The sequence below is a fragment of the Tenrec ecaudatus genome, chromosome 6 (genome assembly GCF_050624435.1).
Source record: "Tenrec ecaudatus isolate mTenEca1 chromosome 6, mTenEca1.hap1, whole genome shotgun sequence".
Taxonomy (NCBI): Eukaryota; Metazoa; Chordata; class Mammalia; order Afrosoricida; family Tenrecidae; genus Tenrec; species Tenrec ecaudatus.
In genome coordinates, this window is record NC_134535.1 from 84,612,535 (window position 1) to 84,630,947 (window position 18,413).

The 18,413-nt window shown below is 47.3% G+C and overlaps 1 protein-coding gene across 1 annotated transcript in view; it reads left to right on the plus strand.

Annotated features, from left to right (window-relative positions):
• FAM186B (family with sequence similarity 186 member B) overlaps positions 1-18,177 on the plus strand; it is a 28,331-nt gene extending 10,154 nt beyond the window's left edge. The window contains exons 5-8 of the mRNA XM_075553295.1: positions 277-469; positions 13,708-13,868; positions 14,549-14,734; positions 17,916-18,177. Of these exons, the coding sequence (XP_075409410.1) occupies positions 277-469; positions 13,708-13,868; positions 14,549-14,734; positions 17,916-18,054 (679 nt within the window). The 3' untranslated portion in view covers positions 18,055-18,177. The remainder of the gene's footprint in view (positions 1-276; positions 470-13,707; positions 13,869-14,548; positions 14,735-17,915) is intronic.
• Positions 18,178-18,413: the final 236 nt, after the last annotated feature.

Consider the following 18,413-nt stretch of genomic DNA (forward strand, 5'->3'; position numbering starts at 1 on the left):
AGGGCAAGGTCTCCTGGGGGAGGACACTGGCAGAGGAAGCATGGCCTCAGGGCCTAGGCAGGTAGAGCTCCGATCTATTGGGCCCCCAAAGTGAGTTACTCCCCTACGCCCACCTCTCTATCCCTTCCCTGGTTTCTTTCGCCTCTTCCATAACATATGCCCCCCTCGTGACTCCTTGCCCTTCGGTGCTGCTCCTCCTCAGACAGCACCTCTGACACACTACTGCTTCCAGGAATTACGGAGACAGCCCACTAATTCCTCCTTCTCACTCCCCAGACAAGAAGTGATCGACCACATCCAATCCCTGAGAGTAACGGGGGTTTCCTACCAGCCCCAGAGCCTCAATGTGTTCCTGAGAAACCTCGACCGCCTCCGGAACCTCAGGCTGCAGGCCTGGACGAACCAAGAGAAAGAGCTGGAGGAGAAGCACCGGGAGTGTCTGAGCAGCATGGCGACCATGTTCCCCAAGGTGGGCCTCCGCCCCGCAGTGGCGCACAGGAGAGATGGAGCTAGGGCGATCTGCGGGCGTGACTTTGGCTGAGGTGAATGGGAACTGGGGGGTGCAGGCTAAAGCCTCTGAACTTCAGGCAGTGCAGGGGCTCAGCAGAGTGTAAGGAAAGGCGATTCTCCAGTCTTGTTGAGAAAGACCCTAACAACCTTATACACAACAGAAGGAAACACCGCAGGGCCCTGCTCCATCCTCCCAATTGTCCCGTGCCTCAGCCCATGGCCGCAGCCGCAGTGTCCATCCAGCTCATCGAGGGCCTGCCTCGTTTTTCGCTGCCCCTCCACTCTACCAAACATGATGTCCTTCTCCACGGACTAGTCTCTCCTGACAATCTGTCCACAGTGTATAAGACAAAGTCTTGCCATCCTGTGTCTAAGAAGCACTTTAGCCATACTTCTTCCAAGACAGTTCGGTGTTGCCCTTTGAGCAGTCTTGGGAGGGAGCAAGAATGAGGGTCTTAAGGGGCTATAGCCCTCTAACTAAGGACCAGGGAGGTAGTTGCAGTTTGGTCCAAATGTGACACCCTGTCATTTCATCTCCCTCCTGTCAGAGCCCGTGTGCAGCTGTGCAAGTGTTTGATAGCTCTACTTTGTTTTCTATGGAGGTTTGCCTCCATTTCACCATTGCTGTCGGGCCGTGTGTTTGTGTTTTGCTTGGATTTTGCATGTTTTTCTGGATATAAACCCAGGACAGGGAAACCTAGAGAGACACCACTGGATTAATAGTTTCAAAGGGATGTTTTGTGGGAGGTGGGGGAGGGGTAGGCTGGAGCACTCTGACAATGAGCCCAAGGAGGAAGAAATGTGCTGGAATTGATCGTGTTGACAGCGGCACAGCTCTTAAGAATGTGGCTCAACAATGATATGTGAATTGTTATGTGGGTGACACTGTTAAAAATAAACTTTTTTTTACAGTGGTAGCTATGGAAGCCCATCTGGAGTGGTGGGGGGTTGCTGGATCCTGCAGTGCAGATTCCGTCCTGGAATTCTCCCTCCCCTGGGGCTATGGCTGCCGCTTGTGGCTGTTCTGCACAGCTCTCACCTGGGGATCAACCTTCACCCTCATGCTCAACACTCACTTTGCTTCTCTTGGTTCACCTCCCCAGGACTCTGAATTCCAGACCTCTTCTTTCTTGCTTTAAGGAACTCTGGTGACAGAGTTGTTATGTGTTGGGCAACAATCTGGAAGGTCGGAAGTTTGAAACCACCATCATTGTTTCTGTAGGAGAAAGACAGGTTTTCTACTCTGCACAGAGCTACAGTCTCAGGAAATGCACAGGGGCAGTTCCACCCTGTCCTATAGAGTTGCTGAGTTAGCAAAGGCTCCATGGCAGTGAGTTTATCTTCCTTGTTTGCTCGCTTTACTCACTTGTCCATTTTCTGACAGAGTGCCTGGGAGCCACACCACTGAGACAGACTGGTGTCTGAAAATGCCTTTGTTTAAGATCTACACTCACTCATCAGTAATTGATCACTGGCCGGGTGCCAGCGTCCTAGGTGAGCAGTAACTTTCCCTCACAGTGCGACACATACTTTTCACTGCCATCTGGGTTCCCGTGCTGCTGTTGAGTCCAAAGTCATTCTGGGTCCAACTCCCTTGGGTTTGGTGTCTTTTCCTCTCTGCATGGTAGCTGTTGGGTGGCTCATGTGAGGTCTATTGTACCCATGTTTTGGGGCATTTCATCGGTGTCAAAGCTTTTCTTCTTTTGTTCTGTCTCCAATGATGCATTAGGGCATTAGAGAGTGTGGTCCACGGATCCCAGGCAGTCCCCCAGGCCTTGTGAAGGGGTTCGGGGAGTCAAAACTATTTCCACAATGATGCGCTGTTACTTGCCCTTCTCACTGAGTTGACGCTTGCGTTGATGGTACAAACACAAGATGGGTCGAGTTTGGGTGGTGCTTTTGCATAAATCACCGCAGTGGCAACCAAACTGCCCCACCACTGTACTCTCCTCCACCACAAACTCAGGGCTAAAAGAAGAAAAGGCCATGTTTCAAAGGTTCTATTTAGGAATATTAGATGAAGCAATAGGAGTGATCCATCTCAACCCTGGGGAATACCCCCTTCTAATGTCCCATCGTCCTGGCGGTACAGTGGGCTACCCCATGGATGGCTAACTGCAAGGTCAGCGGTTGAACCCACCGCTGCTCCACGGAAGAAAAACGAGGCTGTCTCCTCCCATAAAGAGGGACAGCCTCAGACACCCCAAAGAGCAGCCGGCAGTGGGTTTGTGCGATGTGATGACCTGGGGAATAGGCATCTAGGAGAAGCGCGGCGGGCTGAGGAGTGGGCCCATGCGGACTGCAGGCCGAGCTGCTTTGCTCATGGGGCCCCATCTTTCCTTGAGAGAAAAGCAGAGAGAGCGAACAGGTCTTTCCTCAAAATTGAATGAAGGAAAACAGCAACAAGACACCTGACAACACTTGATTATCACTGCTAAGATTTCAGCTCTCAACTTTCAGACGATTGATTTTAAAATAAGAAATGAACCTTGTATTCCTGAGATTAAACCCCATTTGGTCATAAGTTCTTCACATCCCTCTCTTTCTGGATCTCTCTGGTTAAATCTTTCATTAGAATTGATTTGTTAAGCTTTCGTTTTAAAAGTTTGCCTGGTTAGGGTAGATGGAGAGCACTGTCCTCATGGAATGAGCTGGAATAAGTTTCCTCCTCTTCTATTTTTGGGTAGGATTTGTATACAATGAGTATTATAGCTTACTTCAATGTGCTGTTTAATGTACCTTAAATGCTTCATAGAATTTGTGGAGTTTTCTTTGTGAAAAAGTTTTCAACTACAGATTAAATTCTTTAGTAGATACAAAGGCATTCAGGTACTAGTTCTTTTTACATTCGTTTCAGTAGTTTATGTCTTTCAGGTAATTGTTTTCATTTCATCACAATTTTTGTTAGCACAAAGTTCTTTAAAATGTTCCTTTATTGATGTCTGCAAGGTCTCTCATGATAATCCTTCTCTTACTCTTGGTATTGGTCATTTATATATCACCCCTTTTTTGATGCTGTAGAAATAATTTTTTTAATTGATCATTCAAGTCATATGTAAATACAACAAGAAAGCAGATGAACTTTGGGCCTCTATTTAAATCTTACCTCAATACAAGAACGGTCTGTTCTAATAATGTAGCATTGCATGATCCTCACCTTCCCAAGAGACACATTCACTGAAAACACAATGGGCTCATACACAAATGAGGTGAAGAAAGCTGATGGTGCCCGGCCATTAAAAGATATAGCATCTGGGGTCTTAAAAGCTTGAGATTAAATAAGCGGCCATCTAGGAGGGAAGCAACAAAGCCCATATGGGAGAAGCACACCAGCCTGTGTGACCATGAAATGTCGATGGAGATAGGTATCCGAAGTTCAGAAACAAGCCATTAAATTGATGTGAAGGAGTGTGGACAAGTGGAGACCCTGAACCCACCTGTAAGATAATTGTACAGTGTCTCACAGAAAGGCCACCCAGAAGGGATGATAAATCTAGGGAGCGGTATAGCACTGATGAAACACATAATTATCCTCTAGTTCTTTAATATGTCCTCCCCTTACTATTATGGTCTTAGTGTTACCTTATTATTTTTGTTAGACTTGCATATGTTCATTTGTATAATTAAGATCATTCAATGCATGAAAGGCCAAGATATGGGGGGTTGGGGAACCAACCCAAGGACAAGGGAACAACAAGTGAACTAAATTAAATGGAGAGAAGGGTGTAGGATGCCTAGTGGGGCTTAATCAAGGGCAATGTGGCAGCGAGGAATTACTAAACCTGGATGAAGGCCGAACATAATGGTGGGACATGAGAGTAAAAGGAAATAGAGGAAAGAACCAGGAGGCAAAGTACATTTATAGAGATCTAAATACAGGCATGTACACATGTAAAAATATATAACGAGAGGGGAACAGATCTATGTACTTATAGCTATATGCTAAGAATTAAGATTGCAGATGAACATTGGGCCTCGACTCAAGTACGCCCTCAACATAAGAACACTTTCTTCTAATAATCAACATTCTGTGATGCTCACCTTTCCCGACATGATCCCAGAAGACAAAATGAGCGCATAAGCAAATGTGATGAAGAAAAGGCTAGAAAATAAATAAGTAGCCATCTAGCTGAGAAGCAACAAAGCCCACATGGAAGAAGCACACCAGCCTGTGTGATCATGAAGTGTCAATGGGACTAGGTTTCAGGCATTAAGACCCAGAACAAAATCATACCCAATGTGAATGGGTGGCATGGGGCATGGAATGGAGACCCAAAGTCCATCTGTAGACAATTGGATCTCCTCTCACAGAAGGGTTACAGGGAAGAGATGAGCCAGTCAGTATAGCACCGATGAAACACAGCTTTCCTCTAGTTCTTTGGTGCTTCCTTCCCCCCACTATCATGACCTCAATTCTACCTTACAAATGGGATTAGACCAGAACATGCACACTGCTGCAGGTAAGAGCCCACAACACAGGGAATCCAGGATAGATAGACCCCTCAGGACCAATAATGAGGGTAAAGATACCAGGAAGATTAGGGGAAGGTGCGGGAGACAGGGGGAATCGATCACAAGGATCAACATATAACTCCCTCCTAGGGGGACGAACAACAGAGAAGTAGGTGACGGGCGACAGAGCATGATGTCAGATATGAAAAGAATAACCCATAACTCACCAAGGGCTCATGGGGGAGGGAGGGAGGGAGGGGAAATGAGCTGAGAGCAAGGGCTCAAGCAGAAAGAAAATACTTTGAAAATGAAGATGGCAGCATATGTACAAATGTGCTTGACACATAGATGATTGTATGGATTGTGATGAGATGTAAGAGCCCCCAATAAAAGTATTTAATTGAAATAAATAATGAAGACGAAAAGGGAAATGGATAGTGGTGAAGCTTGCAGAGCACAATAACTGTATTTAATGTCAATAAAGTATTCACATAAAAATTGTTGAAGTGGCAAATGCTTATTATATTGTTATATTAACACAATAAAATTTAAAATACAAAAAAAAGAAAGACCAAGATAGATAACCCTTCAGAAACAATAATGGAGTAATGATTCCCTGGGGGTACTGGAAGAGAGGTGGGAGAAGGGGCAAAGAGGGACCTGATAGTAATGATGACTATATAACTCCACTCGGGAACGAGTAACAGAATTGCAGGTGAAGGGATGCGTTGGATGGTGTAAGATATGGCAGAAGTAATAATAATATATGCTGTAATAAAGGTTCCTGGGCATGGGGGTGGGGATAGAGGGGAACCAATAGAAGTGTCCAAGAAGAAAGAAAGTGTTTTGAAACTGACGGTGGTAGCAATTGTACAATCATGCTTGATCTAACTGAATTATGGATTTCTATAATACTTGCAAAAGCACCCAATTAAATGATTAATATTTTTAAAAGGAAGAAAATTGTTGAAATTGAAAGATTGAGCAATGTCAAAGGGTACAAGATCAGCATACAAAAATCAACTGCAAAAGAAAAAAAATCAATTGCATTCCTATATACTAATGAAGAGAGTTCTGAAAAGGAAATCAAGAAAATGATACCATTTATAGTAGCCACCCAAAAGGTGAAATACTTAAAAATGAACCTAACCAGAGAAACAAAAGATTTATACAAAGACACTACAGAAAACTACTACAAGAAACCCAAAGAAACCTACATAAATAGAGGAATATACCATATTCATGTTTAGGAAGACTTAACATAATGAAAATATTAATACAACATGAAGCAATCTATAAATATAAATGCAATTTTTACCCAGATCCCAGTATCATTCCTCAAAGAAATGGAAAAACTAATCATCAACTTTCTATGAAAAGGAAAGAAGTCCAGATTTGCAAAGCCCTAATCAAGAACAATAAAGTATGAGGCCTTTCACATCCTGACCTTAAAAACTGCTGCATACTCACTGTAGTCAAAACAGCCTGGTACAGGTATAATGACATGCATAGACCGATGGAACAGAATAGAGAACCTAGAAATAAATCCATTCACCTACAAATGATTTTTTCTCCAAAGGACCACCCAGCACCTTTGGCTGCACAGTGATACATTGACTACTTGTCCACTTGTCACTTCCTGCACAAGCTTCTGCTGCTGCACATGAGGGTCCTGTTGTAATTCTCAGACACCTTTAAAAAGTGGGTTCAAACAGGGAGAGAGCACAGACTTTAAAAAAAAACTTGGGTAGAAAAATAATAACAACGTAGCCTCAAAGAAAATGGAAAAGCCTCATTGAAATAAAAAAAGAAAAATCATAAAGACCTAGTAATAGTAAAATAATAGCAAAACAAATAAACAAAAGACAAGAAAAACCCACAAAATCAAGTCAGCAACAGAAAATGACAAGGAACAAAGAAATCAACAATACTACCGAAAAAATACAGGAAAACGACAGCAAGGACCCAAGCCTTTTCAATGGAGGAGAGAGATTCTTCAACAAAGAGTGTTACCAACATTGGATTTTCCCTTAAGAAAAATGAAGCGAGACCCATATAAAAAACAAAAAACCTCAAATTGGATTACAGACCTAAATGTAAACCCCAGAAGTATAAAGATCATCAATGAAAACATAGGGACAAACTTAAGGGCCCCAATTCATGCCATAAACACATAATCAAACATAATGAAATTACACACACAGCAAGACAAAAAAGATGACTGGGAATCCTAAAATTGAGACACGTTCATCAAAAGACTTCACCAAAAGAGTGCAAAAGAGCCCACAGACAAGGAAAAATGTTTGGCAATGACATATTAGACACAGGGCTAAGCTCTAAACTCTGTAGAAAATATCAACACGTCAACCAGAAAAAGACAAATAGTCCAACAAAAAATGGGCAGAGGACATGAGCAAAGAGACCATTCAAGGGGCTAACAAACCTAGAAAGAAATGCTCATAATCACTAGCCATATTAGAGATGCAAATCAAAATACCAATGAGATGAATACCTCACCCCAGTGCTGATAGCAACACTTTTCCAAAAATTAAATAAATAACAAATGCTGGAATGTGAAAAGACTGGAACCTTTGACCACTGCTAATGGGACTGTAAAATAGTACAGCCACTATGAAAAATGGTCTGGCGCTTCCTCAAAAAATCAGGAATTAAAAAAAGGCCTTATGATCTAGCAGTCTCTCTTTCCTTAGGGCATTTTTGGTAGTACTGTAAGAAATAAGAACTGTATCAGAACAGATATATGCTCATCCACGTTCTTTGCAGCAGCATTCACAATAGCAAGAAGATGGGAACCACCTTTGGTACATACACATAACGATTACCATGTAACGCTAACGGAGGAGTCCTGGTGCATAGTAGTTACACGCTAGGTTGCCAACTGCAAGGCCAACAGTTCAAACCCACCAGCCACTCCTTGGGAGAAAGATGAGGCTTTCTACTCACAGAGTTATGGTCTTGAAAATTCACAAGAGAAGTTGCACCCTATCCTATAGGGTCACTGAGTCAGCATGACTCAATGGCAGCGAGTTTGGTTGTTTGAGAATGCAACGTTGAAGAATCATGAGGAATCGGTGAAACACCCTTGACCTGAATAGAATTGGAGAACATAATGCAGAGTGAAATTAGGTGATTACAAAAGGACCAATGTATGAAACCACTGTTATTTTAAAAATAAGAAGAAAAGGTTTTTACACCCAAAGAAACAGACTTTGATGGTTACTATGGGGTGAGAGGAAAAGAGAGGGAAGCAGTAGATGAGAGGTTCATAGAAGCCATTGGATCAGTTCTGGCTCAACAACCCCACACACAACAGAATGAAACACTGCCCGGTCCTCACAAGTGTCATGTTTGAGCCCATTGTTCAGTCACTGTGTCCCTCCACCTTGTGGAGAGGCTTCCTCCTTTTTGCTGCCCTGATACTTTACCAAGAAAGATGTCCTTTTCCAGGGACTGGTCTCTCCTGACAACATTTCCAAATGATATGAGATGGAGTCTTGCTGTTCTCCCTTCTAAGGAGCATTCTACTGTACTTCTTCCAAGACAGATTTGCTTGTTCTTTTGGCAGTTCGTGGCACTTTCAGTATTCCTCACCAGAACCATAATTCAAATGATCTATTCTTCTTGGGTCTTCCTTATTCAGTGTCCAACTTGCACAAGCATATGAGGTGATTGAAAATACTTGTGGTTTGGATCAGGCTCCCATTAGTCCTCAAAGGAATATCCGTGCATTTCAACACTACAGGGTAGACAGGTACTAATTCACTGCCACAAAGTTGACAGTGGAGACCTGCCCCTGTGGGCTTGGAGACTAATTCTCTATGGGAGTAGAAGGCCTCATCTTTCTCCTGTGGATTGGCTGGAGGTTTCAAACTGCTGACCTTGCCCGGTAGTAGTCAGCGAGGGACGTCATGTCTCATAGTGGGATCAGCCATATGGCTGTGCATTGGCTGTTCAGAGTGCAGATATTGTCCTCCAGGTCTGATGGGCCAGCCAGGATGTGCTCCACTCTCTCTTCCTCCCCATTCATTTGCTCCCGTGTGCTCTGATCAAACATGTCCCTCTCCCCTAGCCCATCTCAATCTTTTTGTCCCACCTTTTCTTTAATACTTTTCTTCATCTTTTTCTAACTTCTTTTTGATTGATGCAGGTTTTAGTGATTCAATTTTATGTCCACTCTTGGCATATCAGCTAGGCTTCTCTTTTGTTATTTGTAATGGCTGTTCTACTATTTGTAATATTAACCTTTAACTTATCACAGTCTACATTCAAATAATATTATATCATGTCCTATATAACATGATACCCTTCCAACAGTGTACATCCATCTCCTCCTCTTGGCCTTGCTCCTTCATTTGTCACACACTTTAGCTCTACACTGTTAGAGATTCCATAATGCATTGTTCATATTTCTGCTTTCGACAATCAGTAATCAATATTTTGAGACACTGAAATATATTATCCACACTTTTTCCCAATGCTGTTTAATTTTCTTTTAGGTTGCATTCCCTCCCCCTCCCACACTTTTTGGTGTGGTAAAGCTACGTGGACACACTCTTCCTGGTCACTGTGAGCTCTGAGAATTGTTCTGCCTTGTCTTTTCCCGTGGTCCTTCCCTGCTGGCTTTTCAGTGCATGGCAGGGATTTGGGGGGCCGCCTCTGCTGAGCTTTGGAGCTTTCTCTCTGCACTATTTCTGCTACTCTACTTTGCAAGTTGTAGTCAAGCTGGCTTCTCCTCGCAGCGCTGGGCTCTGTTTGTCATCCCTCCCGGTGCTGCGGCACAGACGCTCTCTCCAAGCACTCAGCTGGGGCAGTGGTGGCTCTCACCTCATTTATTTCCCTCTTGTCAAGGACCACTGGCCTTCAGTGTCTGCTGTTCGAGGCCTGAAAAGCATTGCTTCATATATTTTGCTTGGATTATTCGTTTAAGGGGCCAAGAGGTTCTGCTACCATAAAGATTTACAGCCTTGGAAACCCACAAGTGCGGTTCTATGAGTTGGATGTCAATCGGCGCGATGTCAGTGAGGGTTAGTTGCTTGGCTGTCCCAAGTGGCATTCATTCTGTTACACATCAGATTGCCACGCGTGGCAGCAGCTAGCAACACAGCAGGTCATCTATAAGATGTCTTGTACTGGTGAGATCTATTTTTATTGTTGAAGGTTTCAAGGATTCCTACTTAATATTAATTTGGCTCTTTATTTGCTCGGTGTACAGTTTTGGGTATGTTGGAATTGCTGGACTTTGAAAAGAGATGGCCCCTTGAGGACCGTGGCCCATGAGTTAGGAACAATTGGTCTACTCCCACAGATACGGAAGTTCTCATGCCCTCATTTCTACTGAGGGTCTACCTTCACCTCTCTCAAGGCCTTGCTGAGAGCTCACGTTTTCCTACTGGGCACTGCCATTAGGAAAAACCTGACTCCATGGGCAAGAACTCACCCAGTAGGTTTGGGCAGCTGTGTGGGATGGGCATCCAAATGGACAGGCCTGGCTCTGGCATGCATACGGCAAAGGCCACTCAAACACATCGTGGGGCTCTCTAGCAGCCAGTTTTGCCACCACATCCCACTCTGCTTTTCCACCTCTCACAGCACTCAGGGCGACAGCACAAGGTCTGAAGGGTAAGGAACCTGAACAGTTTGTCAGGCCTTGAGTTATTCTCTTTTAAAAATCCTAATTTCATTCTGTCCCCCCTTTCATTTCTGAATATAACACAAACAAAAACACACTATATGCAGTTAGTTGCACAGTCGAGCTCATCAAAACACTGACAGTAGCCAAGGAAACTGCCTGATGTACACCGACCTTCCTCCTCCTCCTCCTTTTCCTACCCACCCTCCCTCCTTCTCTCCCTCTCCCTGCCTCCCACCCAGGCCTCATCATAGTCTTCAAAGTCTTTTCCTTTGGTTTGAAACCATTTTTTCCTCTTTATAATAATGGTCTCAGGAGATACTTCTCTGAGATTGACTAGCCTTGCTGAACATAATGCCCTTCAATTTTGGCTGTGGCATGAGGTGTGCTTGACAGATTCGTCATTGTTTTTTTCTTTCGTTCTTTTTTTAAAAAAAAAAAAACTTTTAGTGGGGCTCTTACATCTCTTAACACAATCCATACATTCAGCCAGTGTGTCAAGCACATTCGTACATACGTTACCATGATTCTTTTCTTTTTAAATCATTTTATTGGGGGCTTGTACAACTCTTTTTAAAAAAATATCATTTTATTAGAGGCTCATACAACTCTTATCACAATCCATACATACATAAATTGTGTAAAACACATTTATACATTCATTGCTCTCATCGTTCTCAAAACATTTGCTCTCCACTTAAGCCTCTGGCATCAGCTCCTCATTTATTCCCTTCCCTCCCCGCTCCCCCTCCTTCATTCACCCTTGATAATTTATAAATTATTATTTTGTTATCATTGTTTTTTCAAGGATGCATAATATTCCCTTGTGTAAGAGTACCAGAATTCATGTATCCATCCTCCACAGATGGGGTTTTTGATGCTTACATCTTTTTGCTGTTCTAGAAAATGCTGTGATAAATATAGGTGTGCGTAGCCTCATGAGGTATTTGTATTTGCATTGATTTAAGGAAGCACTATACTGATTTCGATAGTAGTTGTACAATTTGGCAATCCCACCAGCAATATATGAGCTTTCCAATCTCTCCCCAGCCTCCCCAGCACTGATTCTTTTCTGTATATTTTTAATTTTGTTGAGTGTCATTGTGGGGTGGTACTTCATTATTGTTTTCATTTGTACTCACCTCTGGCTAATGAATTCAGACATTGCTTCTATAGCTGTTGGTCGCCTGGATGTTACGTCTTTAGTAAGAAAGTAAACCCATCTTAAATTTCATCACTCAGAGCATGAATAGTCTGGTGTATTGTCCGGGTAATGCTTATTTTCTCTTTCCTTTTCTCTACTCTTACATTTCCAGAAAACCTCTATGTTTCCCAAAAATCCTGGTACCCCAACTTCTTATTTTCTTGACCTAGATAAGTGGTTGCTTATCTATGGGCCGTGAACCCCTGAGGGACAATGGCCATGTATATCGTCTCTACATTGACTTATTATTCAAGTAACCTGACTATCATCTGGGAATCCTAGAAACTCTTGACATTGAAAATGGATCCAACACAGTACAGGAATTTTATTAAAAGCAAAACCCCCAAGGTCAGAGAGATAATGGCTAAAATTTTTAGATTCTCTCTTGATTCTTTTTTTTTAATTAATAAATATTTTTATTGGGGCTCATAAAGTTCTTATCACAATCCGTACATACATCAATTGAGCAAAGCACCCTTATACATTCGTTGCACTCGTCATTCTCATAATTCACCTTCCACTTGGGTTCCTGAATCAGCTCGGTTTCCTTTTTTTCCCTCCCCCTTCCTCCCCGCTCCCCCCCTGGTCCCTTTATAGTTTATAAATAATTATTATATCTTATCTTACACTCCCCGGCGGCTCCCCTCCCCCGCCTCCCCTCTCTTGATTCTTTATGATAAACATTGGCTTTTTTTCTCTGGCTTCTTTTTATTGCTGTCCCTTCTGTTTTGCCCATTTCCAGAGTCTCCACACCAGGAAGAAACCGAGGACTAAGCCAGCAAATGAGAATACATACTCTGAGAGTCATTAACAACAACGTCCCTAGTATACCAGCACCAGGTTCACATTCATTGCCATCCTTGCATGTGCTGGGAATAGCTCTCTGCACCAGCGATGAGACGCTGGACTTACTCATGCTAGTTTCTTTCATTTGCAGATTCTCCAGCATTACAGCTTTGGGATGAGCAGCCCTCAGCTCTGAGTTTAGTCTCGGGAAAGAAGGCTGACGTCAGTTTCTGGTCCTCTGTAGTGATTACACGTTGGGCTGCAATCCGAATGGTCAGCGGTTTGAAACCACCAGCAGTTCCAAGGGAGAAAGCTTAGGCTTTCTATTCCCACTCCAATAATGAGTTACGGTCTCAGAAGCCCACAGGGGTCGCTGTGAGTCAGCAATGGCAGTGAGTTTGGGTTTTGTCCATTTTCTTGACTAGCAAGCATGAAGACATGCTCATGGGGGGAATCATCACTGGCTTAGAGGGGTTGGGGAATCTCACAGCCAGGACCTCAGACCTTGCTAAAATCGCTCCAGGAGGGATTTGGGCCAGGAGTACAGATTTTGCACTTAACAAAATGCCTGTACTCCCTGAGCCCTGAGCAGCATCAGCTCAAGACAGGGGGAGGTGATTTGCAGAGGAATTCAGTGCAAGTGTTGGCATCAAGCCAACTCGATGCCATCAAGTCAATTCTGACTCACAGTGACCCTGTGGCTTGACCTTTTGGTCAGCAATCCAGCAGGTAACCCACTACACCCCTAGGGCTCTTTGGAAGGACCTTGACCATGGACAAGTCTCCCAAGTCAGTTTCAGATCACCTACCTGCCCCTTTCTGATCAAGCCCCTTGACTGAGGGCTGAGAGGAAAAGGAACCATAGGACAGTTCTTTAGCTGGGAGGGAGGACTCTCCCAGCTTCCGGTCCAGCTACACCGAACACGTCGGGCACAACCTGGCATCACGCATGTCCCCTACAGACGCTCTCTCAGATCTGTCAGGACCACAGGGGGTTCTGAGTGGAGGGGCTCCTACACCCAGCCCAGGCACCGGTCTGGCCAGGCCTCTCCACCCTAGAGAGGATGCTTTCTGCCTCCTGACACTCCTGTGCTGGCCTCCCCAGCTCCAGCTCGAGTGGAATGTTCACCTGAACACCCCCATGGTCACTTCCTCAAAGTCAAGGAAAAGCAAGTCGCCCCCAGCCTTCTCCCGGCGCGTCCACTCCAGCAGCCAGGAGCACTTGATGTCCAAGCCGCGGGAATGTGTGCCCCTGCGGATGGCCCGGTAGGTGCGGGGGGGAGCCAGAGCCAGGGAGGGAGCAGCTGGGTAGGTGGGGGAATGGGGGTGCCTAGATGGCAAGGTGCAAGGCTAGCCAGACCAGGGGCAGGGCTGGCGGCTTAGTGACGGTACCACTATGCAGAGCTCACTGCCACAAGTCGCATGGTCCCTGCCCTGTCCACCACCCGGCCAAGTTCGGGTGGCCCATGGACCCAGAGGAGCATGGATGGCAAGGTGTGTGGGCCACAGAAGCCAGCCCGACTAAGAGACTCCGAGGATGCACAGCTGACAAGTGGCAGCAGTGCTACCTCACATGTTCATCGGCGTGTGTCAATATCAGCACGCTTGTCCTTCCCACCGCGTGACTCCCAGGTGTCAAAAGAGGTGTTCATGAGTCTCTGGGAGAAGCTCAGAAGATCCACGTCTACACCACTCTAGTGTGGCCAGTTCAGAGCTTCAGGCTTGGGCAGGTTCTGAAGGCCCTAGGGCTACCATGCCAATCTCACCTAGCGCTTCCTCAGACTGCAGCGCCCAGAGCCAGTGTGGGAGCTGTAGGGGTGCCAGGCACTCAAGGAAAAGAAAACAAGGCCCAGCATCTTGGGCGCCTTGTGTCCTGGAGCGCTTGTTGCTTGCCAGCTTCTTTCTCCCTGTGTCTAATGCTTGGTCTCTTTACCCCCGGCCACCAGCCAACAGGGGAGCCAGATGGAGCCCGTCTGGAAGACTGATTTGGCCTCCTCCAGCCACCCGATAGAGAAGAAGACTCCCAGCTGCCTGTCGTGGGACCAGCTGGGGGGGCACCCAGACATCCCCCGGCTCCTGGTGATGGATGTGCACTCCTCCTACCACAAAAGCTTGATAACCCTCAAGAGCCGGTAAGTGGGAGACCAGCCGGCTCATCTGGATCTGGGGGAACCCGTCCACCATGAGCAGGGCCCACTGCTCTCCAAAGGTCCGAGAGCACTCTCTCCAAACGTTAACAAGGACCCCGGGGTGGTGTCCTACTTCAGCAGAGAGGTGCTTATGGGCATTGGCTCGGGCCCCCATACCCACACCAGGTTCCTTCACGCTGCCTTATGGAAACCTTTGCACAAGTCCTTCCTTCACCCTTGTCTTTTGGGCTGCGCTGGAATTGCTAGCAAGTCGCATCTTGCCCTGGGCCTGTGAGAGAGCCAGGTAGAGGAATGGCAAGATGAGGGGGGCCCTGAGTCTGCTGACACCCCCAAGAGTTGAGCCTGGGCCACGTTTGGCACTTTCATCTCCCCATGGTCTTCAAGAACCGGCCGTGGGAAGGACAGTCAGGGTCAATCCAACTCAGGGGGAGGGCAGGGAGGGTCTTGAAGGCTAAGTCTGAAGATGTCACTTTTGAGAATTCAAGGTTCTTCCAAGGGACCTTTCTAGGTCAGGAATCCCATCTGCTCTGTAGCCCCAACCCAGTGAAAGGCACCCATCCAGGCCACCTGGAACCATGGGGAGGAGAGGGGGCACTGCTGCTGCTGTCCTCTAAGCAGGCATTCCTGAGACAGGGGGGCCTGGCATATCGAAAGCCAGACCCCACCGTGCCTCCAGCAGGAACCAGACATCCGCCTCTAGCCCACCCTGTGGTGTGCTCATGTTTTCTACTGACAAGTTGGCCTGACATCCAGCAACCCCCTGCACCATGGGATCTGAGCACTGAGACCCGTGGGGGCTTGTTGTCGGTGGGCATACACACAGCAAAGCATACAGCAAGCCACCTGTCTCTACCTGCTCCATTCAGCCACAGAGAGGACGTGCTTCCACTTGTCTAACCATCCCTTCCTCGTAGACACGCATTCACTGACAGCTAAGGTTCCCATCGGACCTTTGAGTTGCCCTCGCCGACGTGATCCCATATTGCTAGTTCTCAAGAGAGCCTAATGCTCGGGGCAGACCTTAAGACTTCAAGGGGATGCTTTTGGTTTAGGTTTAAAGATCACCTCAGAGCAATCGTTTCAGGGTCGATCCCACCTTCATGGCTCCAGGAAACCTAGAGGCTGTGAGAATTGGACATTTTTATCCCTTTTGGTTGGAACCCTTCAATGAAATCTTTGATCAAAATGTTTAGTAACAGTTGCCAGGCACCGTGTAGCTCTTTGGGGCTCATGCCAAAGGGGCAGTTGCCCATGGGGCAGCTCTTCCACACAGTCTCTAGTCTCTTCACTTTCCTTCATCCTCTGTTCATCCAGGCTCAGAGTCTGTAGGGTTTTCATTCACTGGTTTTTGGAAGTAGACTGCCAGGCCTTACTTGCTAATCTGCCCGAGTCTGGAAGTTTTTGCTGAAACCTGTTCAGCATCATGGCGACTCACAAGCTTCCCCTGGCAGATGGCTGGGGCCCATGCTTTAGGCACCTGGCCGGGTCTCCGGCATGGGCCAGTACAAGTTCTGTTACTGAGCTACCACTGGTCCCACCTGGTGCCCGAGAGCTGGATTTGAATTTCCGAACCATTGCCAAGGGGTGTGTGTGTGTGTGTGTGTGTGTGTGTGTGTGTGTGTGTGTGTGTGTGTGTGTTGTGAGTTGACTTGCTTCTCTTAACTGGAGCATGTGGCTGTGGCAAACAGCAAAGAGAGTGACCAAAACGACCTTGTGGCAGAAGCCAGAGGCACAGAAGTCAGCTCGGAGCTGTGGCTGGACTTGTCCAGTGGCCTACCTCTCTGGGCTCCCTGCCTTTCCTCCATGCTCCTGGACCAGGGTCTGCCTCTGCCCAGCATCTGTGGGCTCCCAGGCCAGCCCCTTTGTTCTTCCCACATGCAAGATACGCGTGCACACACTCCACCTGATCCCAAGCCTGGCGTGATTTCCGTGACTCTGAAAACACCGGGGCCGGAGGGGGACAGGATTCACACAGCACAGCTCAGCTCAGCAGCCCCTCTCTCTTCCCTCCCGCCTGGCCTCACTGGTGCGGCTCGCCAGATTCAAAACCCCCTCCCACACCTATGCTGCGCCCACATCTCAGCTCTCGGCCTGAGCCCTCAGCAAAATAGTGTTCCCAGGAAAGGCAGCTTCCCCTTTCCAAGGGAATTCAGCTGAACACAGTTTTTTTCTGTCCCCCAATAACTCACAAGTCTATGCAACGTATCATATCACCACGCGTAGAAGACGAGCCCTGCGGTCCCTGGCTGGCACTGATGACCTTGGCACCAGGCTAGCCCTGGCGTTTGGGCAGGGGCTCTCTTTCGCAAGCTCTCTGACACGGCCAGGACTCATGCTGCCTCCTCAGGCACACTCTGGACACACTCCGCCGGGTCCAGCCTCTCTGGCCACATGTCCCTGAGTCCCCATGAGCCCTCATGACCATGGCTGTGTCGTTCACCAACCCTTTGTGGCCGGTGGGCTTGTCTGTGGCCACACTGCCCAGCTCATGGTTTCACACCCAGAGCTGACTCACCCTGGCCACCCTGCGCCCCTGCTCAGATTGGCACTGACAGCCCGTGCCTGTACTGGGCAATCGTTGGTAGGGGTGAAGGATCCATGAGCCCTCAGTGGTGTGAACCCCCAGAATAAACCATGGCCCTCCAAGCCCAGCAGGCCCCCTTTGCCAGGAGCCATCCCTGCTCGGTCTACCAAGTGCTGCAGAGCTGAATGTGTCCACCCTGCAGGGGCTTGGCCCTGCCTGGCTCAGGCTTGGGGCCCCTTTCTGCCCAGTCCGGTGCATGCCAGCCTGTGAGCAGGCTTCCAGGTACAGCGGGGCAACCTCTCCCAGATGGTCAGCATTGGGAACAGACGAGCGGGCTTGGTGTCTTGGGAGCAGGTAAAGTGGGCAGGAAGAGAGTAGGTGAGATAGGCAGGAAGAACCAGGGAGGAGAAGCAAAATGAGGAGGAGGAGGAGGAGGTATTCAGCGAAGTGCGACAAGAGGCAGGACTCAAGAAGACTGGCAGAGCCCCGGAACTGGGCAGCAACCTTATGTTAGCAGCTTCCTGTCTGGGCCTGTCCGGCCAGCACTGAGCTGGCCACCACACATGGCCAGGAGAGCTCTTGGGTGGGCTGGCAGGGCCTCAGCTCCACCTCCCCCTGTAACCATACTAACTCTTGCAGTGCCGTGACCACCCTAAGAAAGGAAGAATCCTCACATGAGCCAGCTGAACTCGTTCGCAGGAAGTCCAGCGAGTCCCTGCTGGAAGCCCCAGGGAAGCCAGAAGCACCCGACAGTGCCAGTCCCCGCTCTATCCCTTAGTCTGTGGGTCTCACACGGGGACTTGTCACAAGTGCAGGGGCCCTCCGGGGACACTGGGGCTGCTGAGGGGCCTCCAGTCCCCAAATTGTACATTGTTAATAAAATAGACGTTTGTTTTTTAAATGTTCCATCTCCTTTATGAAACCTTCAGCACTTGGATTCATTTCTGGAACCAGGTCCCGGGCCCTCTGGCACCGTCAGAGAAGCTTGCTCCCAGATGTTGCTTCTGGGGCCCAGCAAGCCAAGAGGGCAACAGCTAGTGCCTGGCACAGAGTGCGTACCTGCTGTACACTGAATACTGCACCTGGACCCCCAAAGGATGTGCGGTCAACCCGGAGCCCAGTGCTTGCAGTGGCAGT